This window comes from Durio zibethinus, chromosome 18, assembly GCF_047325235.1.
Source record: "Durio zibethinus cultivar Kanyao isolate XHJ-2024 chromosome 18, ASM4732523v1, whole genome shotgun sequence".
NCBI lineage: Eukaryota > Viridiplantae > Streptophyta > Magnoliopsida > Malvales > Malvaceae > Durio > Durio zibethinus.
The window spans coordinates 19559777-19582120 of record NC_143179.1 but is presented as its reverse complement, the minus strand read 5'-3'; the positions used below and the strand labels follow the sequence as shown (position 1 = coordinate 19582120).

Here is a 22344-nt window from a genome sequence, read left to right as displayed (position 1 = left end):
CCAAAACACTAAACATGACCAGACACAAATTGCAAGGGTTACAATTAAAGAGTTTATCGCATTGCAAGTTGTTTAAATTGATTACTAATTAGTGTTTTAGTCAAGTAAATGTATGAGATTTTTATATTTATAATAATATTTAGTTTAATTCATTAAAAATTTAGATAGAATTTTTGTAAGTTCAAAATTTTGTTTTTATTATTAAATATTTGCATAGTTTCTTTTTTTTTTTTCATTAACTTTATATATTTAATGTTAAAATCTTTGATTTGATTTTTAATTTCATAAATTGAAAGTATAAAAATTTCAAAATAAAAAATACAATTTATCAACAAAATTTTTAAATAATTTTTTTATCTCCATCTTAATTTAGAAAAATATATTAGTAAGTATTTAATACATTTAAATTTTTAATTAAATTCATTTCATAAATTTATTATTTAATTAGTAAAAAAGATAAATTTATTATATAAAAAAATTTACATAAAATCCAAATATAGTAAGTATTTGTAGATCTCATAAAATTATAAAAAAAAAAACTAATAATAATAAAAGAATGGACAAATTTAAAATTAAAGATGAAAAAATTATTTAAGAAGTTGAATCAATTTATCAGATTTTAAATCATTTCTCAATATCCTAAATAATTTATCTTCTCCATACATACATACATACACCCATAATTAGAAAGCTTCATTCATTAAAAAAAATTTGATAAAACACTTCCAATTTAAAAATTTTATCACTATAGTAAAATAAAGTTTAGAGTATGAACAATAATGCTAATATATATTAACAAAAAATTACATCAAAATCAAGAAATGAAAATCTTTTTAAAAAATAAATCACATTCTTTAAAGAAATGAAAAAAATGCTTATTCTTTCTTTTTTTTTTCCTGAAAATATCTATTATTTATTCTTATTAATCATATAAATTATTGTAAAAAGAAAATAAGAATAGAAAATTTTAAGAGAGAAAAAAGAATTTAAAAAAAGAAATATAAATAAAAAAATACTTTTAGATGAAGAATTTGAAGAAATCTGAAATGAAAGGAGCAAAGAAAATTTTTTTGAATGGAATAGAACAGCAAAAATTTATTATGCTTTTAATTCTATATCAAATATTTTAAAATATAAATAATTGAACATGTTTTATTCATTTATTTAAATAGATGTTTTTATTGCTTATTTAAATGAAATTTTAAAAAATGCATTAAAATGGATATTTTCAAATCTTTAAATCAAAATCTTTTAATTGTAATTCATGTATGCTTTTATCAATTTAAATAAATTTGAATATTTTAAATGGATTTGAATAATATTAAATAAAATAAAATATATATATATTCTTTTATACATTTTTAAATTAATATTTGAATATTTTTTATTACTTAATGATTTAATTTAAAATTTTTTTAATTTGATTATTTTTATAATTTATAATATAATTATTTATTATTATTTTATGTATCATTAAAAAAATTATTTCTTAAGTATTTATATAAACAATTTTTATGTATGTTGTAATATAATATTATATATGATATAATATATGATATATAATGAGATAAATTTTTTTTTTATCCATTTTAAAAGATTTTAATCCAAAATTTAAAAATCCATTTGTGTTATGATTAAAATTAAGGATGCACGGCAAAAAATTTAGAATTTAAAATTTCAAATATTCAATTACACCTTCTAAACCTCAAATTAATAGTAAAGTATAGATGTTTTACTTGATTTATTTTTATTATTGTATATTAAATAAAAATTTGTGTCAGAAACTGTTTTATAATTTGAAAAAGAAAAAGAAAAAAAAACAAAAAGATTAATGCGATTACGAATGATAAGACGTCGGTAGGATAGAAGGTATAGGATGGAATCGAATCGAACCTAGCGGTAAGTTGTTGATCCTTAGAATGCCAAACCAAAGACGAAGCAGGCAAGGCTTTTTCCTTTCTTGTAGTCGGGGAAAGGATCTCGGGGTTGATGCTGAACCAATTCTTCCATTCCAGAGCCCAGAGGAAGAGGAAAAAACATTCCATGCTGCGAGCGATAGCCTGCCCGATCCGACCTTCACCCATATGGTACTGAAACTAGATTCCAAGTAGAAGGTATGGAAGTAGATGTAGGGGATGCAAGAGAACTCCCGCTGGCAGGATGAGACCTGGATGCCGTCATGACAGACTAGCCCTCTCCAAAGCAGAAAAAGAAAGGAGATCTTCTTCCTCAAAGAAAAGCTTCGATTCGGTGGAATAAAAATAAAATAGAAATTAGCTTTTGAAGAGATGGCTGAGTGGATTTTTTTATATAATTCATCATGGTATTAAGTTATTTGTACGAATTCCCATGTTATCTGCCTGTTCCCTCGTTAGCCTTTTGGAGCTATGAATCTTATATTTTCGATTCAGGTTTCTTGTGGTTCACTCTTGCAGTAAAGAGATGTAGAAATATCAATTTGGGGAATTTGCATGGACATACACACATGATTCTCTCTTATGTATTCGCTGTAGCCAACATGTTTGAAGGCATGTTCTTATACCATGTGATCTAAAAGTAGGTTTTACAAATAAAAGTTATTTTCATAATAATCCAAAGTGATTGAACTCAAAATAGGAGTAAGTGTGAACAAAATCATGTCAAGTCAATTGAATTTTACAAATAACTACTAGAAACAAGAATGGCTATTGTCCATCTATTGTTTTGTAAAACGGTAAAGGTAACTTTGAAGTTGACTTCAGAATTTTTTTATTTCATGAAATAAAACTCCACCGTTAGCCTGATCAATCCCAATAGTTCCCTCGGATGTTTTAGTCAAGCAAATAAAATGTTTATGCCGGCTCCACCTTTAGAACTATCTTCATGAACTCGTAAACAAAGTAGCTTATAGCAGCTGATGGTAAGACCTGTAGTGTGACGAAATGGATTAAGTTACAAAATAAAGAAACTTGAAACAACAAATTGCTGCAATCCTATATTATTTCAAGATCATACAAGAACTTGACAAACAAACATTAAGTAATGAGAAGCTTCTCTTGTAACAAACTGGCATTAAATCAGAAAAAACTCCACCATATGTTAATTTCCTTGTATCATTTTGCAGTTAATTGCATTTAAAAGAAGTTAGGAGCAAATGTGTGGGTCACTAGGCATGTGTGTGTGTGTGTGTGTGTGTGACAGGTAGAGACTCAACTTTCAAGCTTGTGCGGCTCCAGGAGTCGGGAATGGATTCATCTGGCGTCTCATATCAATTTAACTGTCACGGTTCACACCTTTTAAGGTATTGTCTGTTTCGGCCCCTTCTTGACCTCATGATTTTGTCTCACAAAAAACACCTCACAAAGAGAAGGTGGTGTGAAACTTTATATCCCATGACCAACTCTAGTACTCAAGTTGATGTGAGATTCATAACTCCTCCTCAGGCAGTGACATGTGTGTGTGTGTATGCATTAGTTTAATATACAAAGAATGTACATGGGAACCTTGGACTTAGCCTAAATGGTTCATTCACCTCTCTTAGAAAGTGGATTCTAGCAAGGCTGAGGTTTGATTCTAAGCATTTGCCAATTCCCCTTCCCTAATTCCCCTTAGGCATTGGCCTCCTTTATACTAAAAAAAAAAAATGTACATGTATTAATGCTAAGACAGGCATCCATGGCCTAGAGCCCTAAACATTAGTAATGAAAATTATTACAAAATCCTTCCTACTTTTGTTTTAATTCTACCTCCTCTTCCAACTACTCTAGCTACCAGAACGCCAAAAAGTTGGCTACTTGTTTTGAGATCCCATAGGCCCAACTAAAACTCAAGCAGTGAGGCTTGCATTTTCTTTGTCGTGTCATACGTATCTCAACAACTGATTCATGCAAAATCAGTAGTAAACTGTCCGTTAATATACTTCAAAATGGTTCTTTAAAGTTTAGTTAGCTAGCATCTCTATAACAATTTCTACCTGTGGAAAGAAATTCAAATCGATCAGATACCATACAGTCCAAGTTTTAGTCAAGTCGAAACAATTTAAATTTGGTAATTATAAATATTGCACTCACTACTTATATAATTAGGGCAACTAATTAGTCAAATAGATATAAAAAAATTCATAAAATAGAGGCATAAATAGTCCATTTAATAGACAGATTTATTTAGTACCTGCAGTAAGCTAGGAAGTAATCCTGCATAAAGAGCAGAAATTCCACCTTGCTCAACTATCTTGACACACGTTGCCAATGCACTTAACTTTGTCGCACGGACTTGCATTTGAAGATGCCTCCTCACAACTTCAAATGGATATGTAGCAGCTTCAGAACATGCGCCGGCAATTGCCCCGTATAGTAATGTTCTAATAGGACCCAACTCTAATTGTTCAAATGCATTCAGTTCCTGACCACCTTGTTTCATGTCTTGTACTCTTTTTCTTCCTTCAGATGAATGAAGATAGCCTGACTTCAATATATCATAGACACCATAGAAGACTGCACCTGAAGGTGCCATGCTTATAATTGAGGGCACAAGTCCCTTGTAAAGAGAAAAGAACCCTTCAGCCTGAATCATGTGACAAAAAGCACCAATCAAACCACCCAACGCTTCCCCGCCAGGTGCTACCATTACAGTCCTTATCTGCAATTAGCATGTACAGCGTGATTTAGTGATGATTTTAACCAGAGAGCAACCAAATACCATAATCAAGAAACAATTATTAACAGCACAACCTATATTGACAAATGAAAATTACTCCAGCAGAGTTACTATTCAAATAGTAATCCTAATAGTAACCAAATGTATTGGGAAAGAGGTGTAAAAAGGGTAGACCATTGACTTTGTCCACAACATGTGGGCTAAGTATAACAGAATGGAATTCTCAAGAAAGCATAGTCTTTGAATTGGGAAGAATCTAATACAACAACTGAAGAAATGCAACAGGAAGCAATTAATTTCATCTGGCTAGTGTTAGGCAAATAGTGTTCACAAAACTAAATTCCAACTGACTTGCATCCATACCAAAACTTTGTGTAGAAATTGGTTATGAAATTAAAGCCAGCAAAGTCATAATATGAAGCATTAATACGCAATAACAAAGTTCATGGACTTCTTTAAAAGTGTAGGGCAGACATGAAGGAAATATCTCAACCTATGATTTCCATTAGACATCAAAACATCCAAACACCATAATCCCAATCCATATCAGATAATATTAAGCATAACTTGGACAGAAATTACATGTTTCAGTTTCAGACACTGAATTATTGCATTATTATAAATGTTTTGATGAACATAAGAGGCAGCTTAATAATGGAACCATGTGATCAAAAGTAATTACAACAGCATTTAAGCCAAAAAGATTGAAGAGGTGTGAGCCATCAAGAGGAGGATCATCCCTTTTACGTACACTACATATAAGGGCAAGCAAAGTAAACTCACTGAAGTATGCTATTCCCAGTCCCATCCTTGCTTCTCATCAGATCATGCAGCCAAATCTAAAAACATATACTAAGAATACTTTAAAACAAGAAGATATCAAATTCCACAAAATCCCCTGCACCCCAACCAGGCCACACACATTACACAAAAATGAAAGGCTAACATGTAACCAAATTTGTGAAGTCTTAAACTTTACATACAGTGTCCATTGGTAAGCAAAGCAAAGCAGCAGTAATCCCAGCTGCAGCACCAGCAAGAAACCTCTGAAAATTCGTGGCTTCCTTTTTTCCAGATAATTTCAACAGTTGACTTCTATAAGTATCATAAGCATAGAAATTGATAGCCTTAAAAGGAGCAGTGCGAAGAATATTGATAAAATTCCCTTTCCAAAAACCCTTCAACCCTTCTATGGCTGCAATCGATTTAATTAGTTCAATAAGGTTTTTTGTTTCACCACGAACTATGTACTCCAACTTCAATCTCTCTAGGGGAGCAACGAAAGTCCTGTTACAAAACCAAACAGCTATTTGAGCTATGAAATGTGTTAAATTTGCAACTACGGGGTAATATATTAAGTAAAATGAACATAATCTTTAAAGGATTACCAGATTATCAACTCATTTTCTTCTAAACATTTTGCCACATTATTAATAACTTGCGTTCCTTCCCAATTCCAGCTCTCATGCTTATCAAGCTGTTCTATAATTTCAGCACTTATAATTCAGGGTTCTGGCCCTATTCAGTTCTTAAAATTTTCAGACTTTGCCAAACAGCACCAACAAAAAGTGGAGCTTTACCATCAAATTTTTGTCATTTAATGTTCCATCTGATATAAAAGTTATAACCAAGACACAAACAAATTTTCATCGTTTTCTTTCCTATCCACGTTTTCCCAACCACTTTTCACAGAACAAAATTGAACTTATTCATAACCCACAAATATAAATAAATAAATAAAAAGTATAGGGTAAAAAGATAGCCAAAACCTTGAAACCATAGCAGCAACAGCACCAGCCCACAGATGTTTAGTGGTATTCAAAGCACCTGATTCCTTCTTCACTCTAACCTTCTCTTTCTTCTCTTCCACCACTTCCTCTTCTTCCAGATTCTTACACCCATTTTGCCCCCAATTTTCTCCTGATTCTCCAACATACCCTTCCTCCCTCGACAAACTCACCGACAAAAGCCAACCCCCTTTGGCACCACCTCTCCTCGACTTCACAGAACGCAACGTTTTACTACTCTTCCCACGACCCAAAAAACACGAAACCAAACACAAATTGTCATTTTTATTAGCCAAACATTTGTGGGTCTTTATTGAAATGAATGAAACGACCGAGGAAGGCAGTGTTTGGTCGTTGAGAAACAAGCCACCGAATAAAAATGGCCGATCAGGATTCAACTGTTGTGAAGCCCTGATCGAGTCAACGAACAAGCAGCGATCTGCGCCGTACATTGCACCCAAAATTTTTTTTGCAAGGTTTGGGAGGAAATCAAATCAAGGAAGAGAAAGTAACGAAGTGAGTTTAAAGAGGCGAGTGAGAGAGGCGTGAAGAAGAAGAGGGAATGGAATAAATGATAAGATAGTGAGGAGTAGTGTGGAGAAAGATGCTGGCGATAATTCTCCGACATGGCCTTCCATAACCGAGGCTGGCATTTACTTTGCTTTCATCGAGTTTTGGACTTCTTTCTTTCTTGGTTTTATGGAGTTGTTTGTTACCAGGGTCTCCTTTTTTCTTCCTTTTTTTTTCCTTGTTGAGTTTAGGAAAGCGTACGAGGTCAAATGATTTTCCAGCTTGTTGAAAGTGAAATAGAACTAGCATGTGACAGTGACTCATGATATTGTTCCAATAAAACCAATATAGTTAACATCATATATATATATATATATATATAAAATATGAAATATACGATGTTTGTTCATCCAAGAAGAAAGGCTTCTATTTTCGTTTCCTATTATGATATTTGTTCATCCAAGTAGTGGTATGGGCAATTGGGAAGGGCATAAAACAATTCAAAGGATCAAAACATAGAAAGAATCATGCTTTCAGCAACTGTGCAACTGGTTCATGGACTACAGTATCTTTCCAAACCCTATTGCAAAGCTGAAATGCCCTATATTATTTTGTGGGCATTTTTTAATCTTACATTATTATAATCATTATTTTAAAGTTTTAGTTTATTCTCGACTCTTTCAATCAATAACTTCATATAATATTTATTAATATATTCTTACTCTTTTAATCAAATCAAGCCCCGATGAACAGCATAATTTTTTCATAGGATAAATTTCATTTAGGTTCTTAAATTTTAAATATAATTTAATTTAAGTCCATTAATTTAAAAAATAAACACTTCATCTTAAACTATATAATTAATAAGATAATGAGATCTTTTTATCTGTTCTTTCTTAATTATTTTGTTAAAAGTCTCATTAAAAGATCATTTTATTTTTTAAAAATCAATATCTCTAAATATTCACATAAAGTAATGATTTATATAAATAATTTTTTTATTTTTTTTAAATATATAAAATATATTAATAATATAAAAAAAAAATTTAGGTACAATATATAAAAAAAATTCACAATTATAAATAAGCTAATATATAAATATTTATAATAAAATGAATATATTGAACATGTAACAATTTTTCTACATGAAACAAATTTTTTAAAAAATGAACATGCAACATATAATAAGAAAAAATATTTTGTTGAAAAAAAAATTTTTTTGACTAAAATTTTTACGTGCTTAATGTATTCATTTTGTTATACATATACTTACATATTAACATATTTATAATTATAAGTTTTGCTTTTATGTGTTGCATTTTAAAAATATATATATTATTAATATATTTTATGTATCTTGAGATAAAAAAATTTATTATTATAAAAGATTATATTATGTAAGTATTTAAAAGATATTGATTTTTAAAGAGTAAAATAATCTTTTAATAAAATTTTTGATGAAATAATTAATAAATAATTGATAAAAGAACTCCGTTGTCCTATTAATTAAAATTTTGAGGTAAAACATTTATTTTTTAAATTAATAGATTTGAGTTAAATTATATTTAAAATTTAAAGATCTAGATAAAATTTATCCTTTTTTTTTTATAGCATTTCCCCTTATGTTATTGCTAGTACAAGCTCCATGAAGATTTGATAGATGGTAACGATGGAATTCAGTCTCAAGAAAGTTGGGTTTGAGGGTTTTAGGTGCTGGCAATATTAAGAAAGAATTGACTTTGCTTATCGCAATGTGCCAAACCAAAATATTAATTCATCAAAGTCGAAAAATACCTGAGGTTGTCCCAGGTCGATGCAGCAGCATAGCAAGCTCAAACTGATCACGTAACGTATAACCCGGCCCATGTCAAGTTTTCAAAAGGCAGTTGGGAATGAAAATTTTTACCCTTCATTTCATTTTTTCGGTATATGTGAAAGTTCATTACATTTGAACTATACATAAAGGAGAAATAAGTCCTCTCTTTTTATTTTTCAAAATTCAAACTTTAAAATTTCAAATTAAAGTCTGAAATTTCAAGTTTGTGGTATCTCTTAAAATTCTTTTTTTTTTATATAAAAAATTACAATTTAAAAAAAAAAAATCAGACGTTTGAATTAAAAGTTTACATGGATTAAAATTCTATTTTTTAACGCAAAATGTAATATAGTTACTTGCAAACCTCTTTGTTTCTTAATTTAACTTTTTTATACAACAATAATTTCTATAAAAATCATTTGTAACATTTTCCTTTTAATTTTGTTCAAGAGTTAGACTATTCATCCAAACTTGAAGGTTTGTTCAAAATTTAAGAAAATTTGGATAAAAAATTAAAACCTATTAACCGGATTTAGTTATAATTTTTAAATCCATTTAAATATCGGATCAGATTTCAGGCACAATATTTAAAGTCTAAACCCAGCTCAATCTTACTCGAATTCAAATATATATAAATTTTTTATTTATATAAATATATATACATGAATTATAATTCACATATATATAATAATTAAAATTAAAAATTATATATATTTTTTATTAAACTTATTATTTTTATTTTTTACATATAAATTTTTATTTTTAATTTATATATATAAGTAAATTAAATATAATCTTATTAAACTTAATTTAATTATTTTTTATTTTTTATTATATAAATAAATTTTAATGGGTGGATTTAAGATTTTTTTTTTAATTTGAGTCAAATTTTAAACAATTTTGAATTTTAAAATTTTAGATTAAATCAAATATAAACAAATATATAAATTATTAATATCAAGAATGAATTCAGCCCACGAACACTTCTACTTTTTCTCCTCAAAAAATTAGTGTCAATGAAATGTTCTCCAATGGCCCTTGCCATGTAATAGTGTGCTACCATTGTTTGCTTCTAATTGAAAGCTCTTCCTTTTCAAGCTCTAATATTAGACAACTTATTATTACATAGCATTTCTCCTTGTGTTCTTAAAAGTACAAATTCGGGCAGGATTTGATAAATGTAAATATGCAAATCTAAATCTGAAGCAAGCTGGGTTTTAAATGGTATCAAAGTTAGGTAAGAATTGAATTTCCTAGAACCCCACTTACCAAAAGGAGAAAGAAGATGAAAATACACCTATGTAAAAGTACAAAACATGTAATCCCAAAGGCATAGATATTGAACATGGACCCACCAAAAGTTATTTTTAAGGTATTGCAAATTCTTGTTAGAATTTTTAAGTGAATTATTATTAGTTAGTGATTTTATAATTTAATAAAATAGGTTGATAGATTTAGTTTTAATATAAAATAAGTATAAGAGTTCAAATGATTAATTGTGCTCACTTACATGTGCGTTTTGTATATTTTATTAGTTTGATATGATTTGGTTGTTGTGTAAACTTTTGAATCGATAAATCTTTGATGGAAATATTTATGAGGTTTTAATATAAATTAATTAAAGTCCACTCATCACTTCTAATTAATAGTATTTACTTATTGAGAATTGTTTGTAAGAGAATAATAAAGATGAAAATCTAATTTCTTCGAGAATTGATGTTGTTTTCGATTATTATTTATAATTGTTCAAATAACCATGTAATATGATTAAAAATTTAGTGTTATAATATTCATATATGACTCTTGAGATTTAAGATTGTACTTACATATAGTATTAGAGCTTAATTATATGATATTATGATTCAAAGTTATGTTTTTAAATTTTAATTTCATATGAAATTAAGTTTTTGGATGAAATTTTGTATTTAACATAATCCTACTTTTGGATTTTCTTTTCTTAAAATTGAATTGTGACTTTTGTTCTTATCTGAGACATGATAGAAACCATGTATGTAATGTTTCTTAATTCATTGTATAAAAAAAAATTTGGGTTTTAAATATTTGGGTTCAAAATTTAAACAAAATTCAAGATTTAATTAAAACATTAATGTTTTAATTGAAATTGGTTCTTGGATATTGTTATTCATGTGTTTTAAAATTGAAACATGTGTTTTTAAATTCGTATATTTATATTATGTTTGATAATCCTGCAATTAGATTTAATAATTCATATATTTGTATTATATAAAATATTAAAATTTATATATTCATGTTATATTTTACATAAAAATTATGTTTCACAATTTATATCGATATAAAAACATAAAATATATTTATTTATTTTATTAAATCTATATAATTATTATTAAAATTTTAAACTATGTTACTTTTATTTTTTTTCTTATCATATTATTATATTATATTTTAAATTATCAAATTTCTTAGCAGCAAGTTACTAATAAAACTAGAACCCAAGGTTAAATTTGATTCAGACAACCAGGCATATCTCCCCCAATTAAGATTTGCTGATTTCACATCTTGCCCTTCACAATCCACCGAAATCTTAAATCTCCCAATCGTTTTACACCTTTTTTATTTTTATGTCTCATCCATGTTATTCCTCCATACTGTAATGTCGAGTTGCTATGTAATATGAACCCAAAGAACAAGACTTTGCATTTGCATGATTGTTGGGATTGTAAATTATGGCTATCAAAATGTCTATCCATAGTTTTGATTGACACTTACCCCTATTTATTTTTATTTTGGGTGATACTACTCCTTTTTATTTTTTGCATTTAAATGTGAATTTTGAAATAACTTAATAGTTTTTTTTTCTCATTTAACTTAATTGGTATATAAATGATATTGTTAAAAATTTTGTTTATGGATCATATGATTTGTTGATAAAGTATTATATTTTTAATTTTAGTGATAAAGTCAAATCTTGAAAGTTTAAAAAAAAAATTATCTTCTATTAGGAAAGTTTGTGTTTGTTAAAATTTTTATTCCTAGATACAAAATATTAGTGATGGATTAAGATTTTGAAATGTGCTGAACTGGCAATATATTTTACAGTTAGTAGTATTATAGTACATAAGGGTGGTCGGTTGGTGGCATGGGGCATTGTTTTTTTATTTTTCTAACATATATCTAGAGATGGTATTCAGTAGGGTTGGCAGTTTAACGTAGAATTGACGGTTTCGATTCTATAAAATTAATATATTTTTTTTAAGATCGAATTTCGGGTCGGATCAAATATTAATAAAATGAAAATTGAATTTAAATTTTAGACAAATTCGATTCGATTCGATATTATATAAAAAATTATTTTTTTAATTTTTAATTTATATATTTATATTTAAAAAAATAATATTTTATTAATTTCGCATCGAATCGAATACGATTTATATAATATCAAATTTGGATAAAAAAATTAAAAAAATTTTGGATCAGATATAAATACGAATTTATGATTATAAAATCAGATTAAATTTGAGATGAATAAAAATTTATCTCGATCCGATCTGTTATCATCTTTAATATTCAGAACTTTAGCTTAAAAAAGTTTCAGTCAGTTGAGATGCAAAATATTATTGTCCAACCTTTTTTTTATTTAATATTATTAAAAAATTTTTTCAAAAAAACTTATTAAAATTAGATTAAAAATAATGTATTTTATTAACGAATCACAAAAGAACCATGATAAATGACAAAATAATTGTTGAATTATCTTAACTTTGGAGAAATAATATTTTATCTAGATAGGAAGATATACCTTAAATTCTGGATAGTGATCTTAGTTTTTTTTTTTTTTTTTTTTTTAAATCTTTAGAGAATATTTTTAAAAAGTTATGATTTTAATCTTACATTATATGAGATTTTTTCTCTTCCAGATATATATTTAAGGATTTTGTTAAACGAGAATAATATTTTTATATTACATGAAATAGTTCAGGTGATACCTTTTGGAAAGTGATACGTAAAAATGTTTAATTATTATATTTAATTGTCTCATTATAAAATCTAAATATATTATTTTAATATAAAATAATATAGTACTATTTATTAAATAAAATTTTATCAATTTAATATATCATAATTTAATTTATGTATTTAATAATAAATTTTTAATTATTTTTTATCCAAATACATATCTCATCTTTTATACGTTAATCTTGAGATTACAATACTCAACTTGACGGTTAAAAAATATCTATCTTCAACCTGACCGCCTATCTTAAAAAATATCTAATCTTAAAAAAAAAGTTGTCGTTATCGTCGAAGTTGTAATCGCGAGCCTTTTCTGGCCAATCGCCCCAACTCTCCTTCTCCGATGTTATCAATTTAACGTTTTTTTTATCTTCTCTCTCTCTTGTACTCTATAAGTAAAGGGAATTATAAATTCAGAGCAACTTAGAAAAATTAAATAAATCAAATGCATTTTTGAAATATTCTGAGATTTCTCAAAAAAATTTTCTGTCGCTCATTTTGTTCTGCAATTGCCGCTAAATCGATCGAGGTGAGATTTTTTTTAAAATTACGTTTCTGTTATGAAGTTGGAACTGTTTTGGAAATGAAGTTTCTAATTTTGGATTAAGTATAAAGTTTGATTTTTTTTTTTGAACAAAAAAGGTGTCTTTGCTAGATTTGTCGCTTGAAAAAAATGTGGGAGAAAATAATGAAGGAATTTTACACTTCAAATTTCTTTCATTTTCTTCTGTTTCTTGGGAAACAAAGCGAATTGCATTTCATTATTATTATTTTTTTCTTCCGAGGCGGTGGAATTTTCTTATACCTGCATATGATTAGCTGAAAATTGATGGCCGTTATGATCTAGCCTATCTTACATTGCTTTTTTTTTTTTTTTATATATATATATATATATATTATAAAAATAAGAATTTCTCTTTTGGTAGCTGCTAAAATGTAGGAAAAGGAAGATAGTTTCCCATCAATTTCTTTCATTTTCTTCAGTGGCGTCATCTTTGTAGCATTCTTTATCAGAGTTTGTTTTGCTATGCTTTATTTTAACACATAATTACTTTCAGTTTCAGGGAAAACCATTCCTATCAGTGATGGTGGATGGAAGCAAAAATTTACCAGTCAACATTTCATGCTTTGAGTTGATTAAGCCAAGCTTTGATGAGACCAACCGCCAATGTTCTATCGGTAAGGATATTCTTGTCAGATATGGAATTATTCAACGCCCTCTGTTTGATAAGCATGTTTAATGAATTCCTTCTATTGAAATTTCAGATGTCTTGCCTATTCTAATAGAGGAGACTTCATCTCCAGTAAGAGAAAAATGCAGCTTAAACGCTTCATATGTAAGTTCATTCTTAATCTGCTGCAGTGTTTTTCTTTTGGTACATAAAAATTTAGGTGAGGCGAGGCTACACCTTTCCAGGGCCAGGGCATACCACTGGCTTCAACGAGTATTTACATTGGATTTATGGATCACCTTGGAGACGGCTAGTAGTGAGAATTGAACTAAAGCCTTACAAGCAAAGAATTATATTTTTACCAACTCAACCAACTTCCATTGGCCGCTACAGTGTTTTTCTCGTCCATTATAAAACCAATCGAAAGATCTTGGTCTGAGGGGATTTTTAAAATTGACTTGCTCAATTGAATAATCTGAGATGCAGTTAACCAATCATATCTTTCTTTATAGCAGCCTGCATTGTTGTTAATGGAAATTCAGGCTGTAATTCAATATTAGATTTGCTCTAAATTGACGGACATATACCTGCAAAAATGACAGTTTCGTATTTATATCTCTAGATCCACGTTTAAAACCTGTTTTCAGCTGTGTAACCTTTTGACCATTAATATAAAAGGACTTGTTTAGTAAATTTGCTACAGCTTGAGAATCAGTTTCTCCTGTAAAAATTAAAGGTAAGTACACTACTTTTTGAAAACCTGCATTTTGGCTTCAACTTATGCTCGATCTCCCTGGAATTAGCATGATCTCTTGAAATCCCTCGTTTTCCTCCTCTGTTTTCTTTCAATCTGATTAGTTCATTTCTTTGAGAAGTGAAAATTCGTGTAAAATGGAACTTAGATAAAGTTTTCACAACTGCCAGTCCGTTGAGATGACCTCATGTCAGAACATGTGTTGAATACTTCAATTTTAGTCATGTCTCATTAGATTTAATGCTTAAGTTTGAATTCCTTTTCTTGTCTCATAATTTCCTTTTTGAGTTCTAGTTTTGTTATTTTCTAGATTCTATGCTTTCTAAACAATATTTCTGATCCCAATAATCTCTATTTAGAAGCTAATTCTAACTTTTGTTCTTTTCTTACAAAGAAATTATTTTAAAATGAAAATTTGGAAATTGATTGAGTTGTTTCTTTCACTATTTTTATGCTCCTATTTATTTCTAATTCCTTTGTGCAGGGCCAGGATTTCTATAGTATTTCTGTGTTGCCAGAGGAAGGAAACAGAAGTCCAAAATCTACACCACAGTTAACTTTTTTGAGCCTCTTAGAAGTTCCTTTTTCATCTAAAAACCAGATGTGTTTGGATGCGCAATTGAGTTGCCAGAACTGCACGGATTTGAAAGTGGATAGTGAAGATGCTTCTTCATCTTGCATTCTGGATATAAACATGGAGAAAGAGAGCCCCAACATACTTAAATACAGTGATGAAACTGTTGGAAATTCAAAAATTGAAGGTTTAGTGACAGTAAGTTTGATATACCTATCTATATAGCATGCAACTTTTAGAAAATTTCTCTTCTTTTTAAAGGGCATATTCAGTGAAATGCAGATTATACATATAGTGTGGGATGCGGAATTTAATTATTTAGTCATCAAAGCATTGCTGATTTTCCTTGAGTCTTGGTACACCTTTTCTTCTTTCATTCTTGACGCTAATGTTAGACCTCAATGAATTACAACATTTGCAGAAGGTGTTGCAGAGACAAGCAAGCTTAAATTTAGGTGAGACTTCACTCAACTTTGAACTGTTAATGGGTTAATTGCATCAAAACTTACTCTGAGAGGTCTGTAAGCATATTCTTTTACCTATATATACTTTTTTGAACAACAATTTCCTAGTGTCCCACATAATCTATGAAATCATTTTCCATAACCATGATTTAGTCGCGATTGCATTATTTTGCATTAGATAAGGCTTGTAGTTTCTTTTAAACAAGAAACATGAAAACATCCAAAAGAATAGAATATACCGTTAATAATCAAGCTGTTATAAAGCAATTCAGGTTTCTAATATTTCATGCATATCATTTGATTGGGTGGTTCAACATCCTAACTTGCACTTTTAACAAATTGAACGAGATTTATACTATCTCGCAAAAACAGAGGTTCCCATAGTAATCTGTTCACATGGATGCTATTAGAGTTGAAAAACATGTTAATCTTCTTGTAGCCCCTGCCATAGACCTAAACGTTCACCATCGAGAAGTTTAAAGTTGGCAAAAGAACTTTATTTGACATACTTAATTCTAGTGTACTGATAATTGAGAACAATGAATATGCCTGAGGTTGATACTTGACAACTGTATTTGGGAACTGCTACTTCAAAGGGCTTTGAAGACTTCAAAGATCGAAGTCTGTTTAATTATTTATCCTGATCAGTGAACTTTGGTTTAGCTATGTGGTTTTTGTAATTGTTTTTGGAAATGTCTGCTATCTTTTTTCTGTGGTATTTTACTTATCACACCCAGTAACTGTCTAGTTCCTTTTGGTTATGCATGTTGCATGTTTGATTCTTCATTCCATTCGGTACCACCTAGTCATGCCATGCAGAATGTGTTTGCAACTTAAAACTGAGTTTGGTTGGAACAGACAAATCATCGACTGAGAGGGTTCATGATGCACCAACGAACAGATGGAGAAGATACAAACGGGCTACATCATTTGATTCAAGGAAAATAGTCCTCCTTTTCTCGATCTTGTAAGCTCTGGAATTCCTAGTAAACAAGCAGTTTATTTTTGAACACATTTTTCATTAATATTTCTATTTAGTAAGACAAAAGATTTTAATCACTGTTAGCATCTTTAAAATAACCCAATTAATAATAAGCTTGTGCCAAACATCGATCCCATGGTTCTATCTTGTATGTAGACTTGTTGCAAATATGTTTAGTTTATGAAGTCAAAAGTATGATTGCAGTTTTCAACATTAAAATTTTATGGTAGGCAAAGTCATTTATAAAATGCTTAATAAGTAAAATTAGGACATATTTCAAATCTAATGTGATTGAGGAGTGAAAAGAATATATAAATGATGACTATTTGGAACCTGTAGATATCCAAAAATGAGAATATTTAAGAACGAGCCGAAAACTAAGGAGGAAATATTTTGCAGAGAATAAGTAGGTTTGGGATGTTAGGGAGATCAAAACTAGAAAGCATTGATGCTTGACATGGAAATCTAAAATATAATAATTAATAAGTATGTGTTAAGTTCAGTCGAAGCTTAATTTCATTTAGAAAATTTTCTTTAGTTAGTCTGATGAAACTTTATTAGTGAGTAGTTTGTCCATTCTCTACTCGGGATGTTGAACATATTATTAACTCAATGCCATATTGAAATAACTGCTACAATCTGCATATCTATTATTCTATAATACTATCTTAGAGAATCGATATTTTCATATCCTCATTTTCTTATCTGTTAGATATTGTATAATGGAGGAGTCAGTTGTCCTGTGCAATGGTCAAAGACTTGAATTCTCAAATGCATGGCTTCAAACCAAGAGAGCGACCACTAAGATCATTTTGAGCTATAGTTTTTTTTTTCCCTCGAGGAATAAGGTAGCCAACCCTTGCTGCAACCTCCATGATAAAGATTTTACCAAACAATATGCATCTAGTAACTAAATGTATGATTCATCTAGTACCCACCATTGGCTTGAACTCTATTCATCCCCCATCCATCACATAAAGCCCAAATGTCATGCCACCTCTGGTAGCATGGTAGAATCTAAAGTTCTACATTGAAATTAGGTTTGCTCCATTTCTTGTTGGCTTATTGGCCCTAATGCGTATTGTATTCGAAAGCAACCATAACATCTTCTAGTACTAACAGTAATCAGAATCAGTGACTTGTTATTTCTTCTTTGGTTCAGGTCAAGTGTGGGGACATTGTTATTGATTTATCTGACGCTGAGAGTCAGACAAACTATTGATGGGTCCAATCGTGTCTAGCACATCTGCTTTCATCACCTTCCACTTCATGCTTGAGCATGTTTTTCTTGAAATTTCTTGAGAACTAGTGTCTTGAGAACAGCTGCTTCAAGTTTAGCATTTTAATGTCAATATTTTTTTCATCATTTTTTATTTTTGAGTTTCACTGTAAATATGACCAGTGGTTCAGCAATGCAGCATCTCTTATCATTTGCCAAGAGAGTTTACAGAACTGGAGATCGAAAAAATGTGGTTTTAACTTGTGGTTAGACTGTGGCAGTTGACTAGCATAGGCCGGAATTTGCGTTAAAATGGCAAAATCCACGATTTGACTAAATTCTCGTCTTGTCTTGTTCATAGACCTAGAAGGCTGCCAAAAGCAAAAGATGGAATTTGGTTGTGACAAACCGTATTTTCCATCTCCTTCCCACCCAACGCCAGGATTCATATGACAACAACACTGGTCTTCAAGAAAATGGCTGTGAATTGTGTTGGGGCCTATAAATCTTTATGACATCTGGGTGGTGGGGTTGGACTTGGATTTGGATTTGGACATTAAACATTAAAGCCAAAACCCAAAAGGCCAAGATCTACTCAGGCTCCAAACTTTTGAAGTTGGTCCCTCTTTTTTGTATCCAAATTGTGATCTAGAGTACGAAAAAGCGTTCAACCCCTCTGCATTTTATGATTTTAAAATGCAATATTTCCCCCTCAAGGCACATCTTTTTTCGAGGGAGAAAAAAAACCAGATATTATGCAACTTATTCAGAACAATGCCTTCATTTTCGGTATATTTTTTTTATATATAAAAAAATTTAAGATGAAGGGTGGTTTTTCCATCTTAAGGTCAAGAACATCATTGGAAGACTCGTATTAAATTTACAAATCATCCATTTAAAAAGATTGTTGATAGTGAAAATCAAACTTAATCTTTATAAGCAAAGAATTCAATCTTTAACAACTCAACCAATCTGCATTAGCTATTTTCAGTATCATTTGTATAGAATGGATTTTGTAGAAAATTCTCATAAAAGAATCAGCATGAGAGATTAAAGATCCCAATCCCAATCACACAATGAATGGCTATCCTAGAAGGAATTTTCTGAGACAATAAAATCTGGTAACAGTTGAACTCTAGTTACTATAATGCATGGAAGAAAGAATAACAGCAAGAGATGTAAAACAATCTACCATAAGGACCAGAAGCATAGACCAGCTTCCTAAAGTATCCAAAATTGGATCATAAACTGAGGAGCATTTCCTCTGGAACAATCATTTACCTTGTTTGCTAAATTCACTTGTGTATTTGATGGTTATAGAAAAATGTTTGAACGCTTCCATTTCTCTCTTAAGCTTTAGTAAATACATTTCTCTTAGCACGCACAACCCCCTCCTTGCTGCTCCGTCTTCTGGGATGAATTGACGGTGGGCTTCAAGTTCACATCAACCATGTCTTCCTGTTTTGTTGAAGAAAGAGTTTCCATTCCTGGTAAGGCAGCGGCAATCTTGCGGAATAGAGGCTGCAATTTTCACATTCATAAAAAACTGGAAGTTAACAAAGACGTGTACAACAAAATGACGTCAAGGTAAAAAATAAAATTCATCAATATAAAAACATGATGTGTCAAGCTCGAGCACGCTATAAATGCAGACTAAGATTGACAATAGTTTCCCCCTGTGATAAATTATAGTAGAAAGAAATTTTGTCTCCAAACTGCAGTGACTCTTTGACATACAGATAAGGAAGACTTGGAAATACATTGTTATAACTATCAAATAGTGTTGTTTTTTTCACCTTGATATTGAATCCTGCTTTTGCACTGGTTTCTATAAACATGACTCCAAATTCACGAGCCTTGTTATCTCCTTCCTCTATAGAAACCTGCCTGTTTAATCATCAAACATATAAATGGAAACAATGCTAAGAATTATTCGTACAATGCAGGTAAGACTGTTAAAGAAATTCCCTACAATTTCAGTCTTAGACCTAAATGACATATTTATCAATGTGAACAAAGAATAACAAAGTTCTTGTTCATGAAAAATTAAGCGAGTCAAATTTGCTGGCTCTTTTGTCAATTGGAAAGCTAAAATGCAGTCTTTTAATAAGATTTATACTTTACAAATTTGAATAAACCGAAGCAAAGAAGCTCATTGAATTCCATTAATATGGAAAATCAATCCAAAAAATTTAATTTCCAACTCATCACTAACCTTTTATCAACCAGATCAGTCTTGTTCCCAACAAGGACAATAATGACATCACTGCCCCGTTCTGTGCGTACCTCCTCAATCCACTTAGAAGTGTTCAAAAATGATTGCCTATCTGCAAGGAGATAGCCAAGTGAAGATGTAAATAAGTAAGGTTAGCACTAATGCCAATATAATGGTAATGATTATCATGGGAGAGAGTTGTTTAGAAAGCATTATCATAAATCAATCAAGAAAACCTTTCCATTATAGTCTCTCATTTAAAGAACTCAAAAAGAAGAGATGTACTTGGGTTAGGTTATACTCACTAGCTACATCATAGACAATTACTGCAACGGAAGAATCTCTGATATAACTTGGAATAAGACTCCTAAATCTCTCCTGGCCAGCGGTATCCCTGTGAAATTATAAGATAAAACTGAAATGGAGACAAAACAATTGGAAAATTCAAGACTATGTGCATAGTGAAAACCAAGAAAATTAGATCAATTGGCAAGTTATGCTATACTCAATTGCCAAACAGACTGCTGAAAAGTGATATCAGAAACCAAGTATGGCAGGCTAAATTGTTAAAAGAAATGACAACCAAGCATATTGATGGCTTTGGCTAGTTTCCTTTAAGAGGATAAAGTAGACAACAGAAATTAATTAAGTTTTCTATTTCCAAAAGTTGTAGAATTTTCTAACCAGATGAAGAGGGGATGTTAGGGGATCCTCAACAAGCAAAATTGATTTATTTTTTCTCGTGAAATGTTCATCACCCACCACTTTAAATTAGCTCCGTCACCGACAACATATTATAACTGCCTTATCGCAAAAGTAAGCTCTTTTTGGAACTAATTTGCAGTCTAAAATATAAGCAATCAAAACAAATGCCTTAAGTTCACAAGAGATGCCTTTCATAGCTTATCTCATTCAACAAATTATAGCAATGACTCTAGAACTCATAAAATAAGCGTTGAACATAGATATCCAAGATCTACATTGTTAAAGAGAGGATAAGAAAGGAAGAAATTATATTACCAAAGCTGCAACCGGACCGTTCGATCTTCAAGATACATTGTTTTTGACAAAAAATCGATTCCAATAGTGGCCTGCAATTGATTTATATGTCATGAGCGAATTCTTTTTCAAAAGCTTTAAAAGTATTCTAAAATCTTTTGGAAGGAAAATTCAATGAATTAGAAATAATTATAGTAGAGCAAAAAAATTCTAAACTAATCATAGAAATGAAAAAAATCAATATCTGTTGAAGTTATTACGCAAACTTGATCATAATTCCTTGTAGGATACAAATCAAGCATTTAAACTACGATCATTTCGCTCGAGATCAACAGCATAAGCAAAGATCATATTAAATCCGCGATCAATACCTAACGTAGAGATCAACAAATAGAATACGGAAACTAAACCAAATTCAAACAACGTAAGAAACAGAGGAATTTAAGAAACGGTCAAATCTTCATTGAATCTACATGAATCAATGAAAAATTACGTAGAATTGTTTAAAAAAAATTTACCTGGTAAGTGCTGTCGAATTTATCGTACATGAAGCGGGTGATGATGCTGGTTTTGCCAACGGATTGATCGCCCAAGAATACCAGCTTGTATTTCGCCAGAGGGGACACTGTTGCCATTTTTCAATTTCTTCTCCCTTTTTTGCTTGTAAACGAGAGTTTCAGATCTGAATCTAGAAGAAAAAAATTTGAAATTATTGTTGCTATTATTATTTCGATGGAAATGGAAATTTTCAAGAGAGAAGAAAATGAAGGAAAGCTTTGAGTTTAACCCCTTTTTATATAGGGAGCAGGAGAAACCGCCGACTATGACGAGGACGCCTTAGTCAAAATCTTTGAACCGGTTTTTCCTTTCCAATTTTACCCCCTCTTTAATTACAGGATTAAGCCTCTTTCTCATTGAAAACTGGTGAGGTTGAGTTTTTATTCTTCGTTAGTAATTTTAGACATGATTCAATTCAAAAAGAATATAGAAAGTGATATAATTTAAGTTTTAATAAAAAAATTAAAATATATGTCATATTTATCGTATTTATATAAATTATAATATAATAATTTTTATATTTTATATATTTAATATAAAAAAATAACTCGAATTTTTCCTTTGTAGTAACTTTTAGTATTTTAATAATAAGTTTAAATCTTGTATTATTTTGATGTCAAACACTGCGTCAAAATCAAAATCAGAGTAAGAAATATTGTTTAGTTT

At 29.9% G+C, this 22344-nt stretch overlaps 3 protein-coding genes across 5 annotated transcripts; 1 reads left to right on the top strand and 2 right to left on the bottom strand.

The window, feature by feature from the left end:
- Window positions 1–2561: 2561 nt before the first annotated feature.
- On the bottom strand, window positions 2562–7175 carry LOC111300675 (putative mitochondrial adenine nucleotide transporter BTL3). Its single transcript, XM_022896296.2, has 4 exons — window positions 6405–7175; window positions 5619–5922; window positions 4150–4617; window positions 2562–2906 (listed from the first exon to the last, which is right to left on the bottom strand). The coding sequence occupies exons 1-4, from the start codon at window positions 6872–6874 to the stop codon at window positions 2832–2834; spliced, it is 1317 nt and encodes a 438-aa protein (XP_022752031.2). The 5' UTR covers window positions 6875–7175; the 3' UTR covers window positions 2562–2831.
- A 5955-nt stretch (window positions 7176–13130) lies between these two features.
- On the top strand, window positions 13131–18127 carry LOC111299853 (uncharacterized). 3 transcript variants are annotated; one of them, XR_016329962.1, is made up of 7 exons: window positions 13131–13270; window positions 13800–13920; window positions 14008–14078; window positions 15152–15439; window positions 15663–15696; window positions 16512–16672; window positions 17850–18127. XR_016329962.1 is itself a non-coding variant. In XM_022895334.2 (7 exons), exons 2-7 carry the CDS (start codon window positions 13827–13829, stop codon window positions 17926–17928), a joined length of 675 nt encoding a protein of 224 aa, XP_022751069.2. In that variant the 5' UTR covers window positions 13131–13270; window positions 13800–13826; the 3' UTR covers window positions 17929–18127. The 3 variants fall into 3 exon arrangements, 2 of the variants coding, with proteins under 2 accessions (XP_022751069.2, XP_089603942.1); XM_022895334.2 differs by having other exon boundaries at window positions 16564–16672; XM_089747816.1 differs by lacking the exons at window positions 15663–15696; window positions 16512–16672; window positions 17850–18127 and adding an exon at window positions 15524–15654.
- Window positions 18128–18860: 733 nt separating this feature from the next.
- Window positions 18861–21945, bottom strand: LOC111299854 (ras-related protein RABH1e-like). The gene is made up of 6 exons (XM_022895335.2): window positions 21639–21945; window positions 21142–21212; window positions 20427–20515; window positions 20122–20233; window positions 19703–19793; window positions 18861–19427 (listed from the first exon to the last, which is right to left on the bottom strand). The coding sequence occupies exons 1-6, from the start codon at window positions 21753–21755 to the stop codon at window positions 19281–19283; spliced, it is 627 nt and encodes a 208-aa protein (XP_022751070.1). The 5' UTR covers window positions 21756–21945; the 3' UTR covers window positions 18861–19280.
- Window positions 21946–22344: the final 399 nt, after the last annotated feature.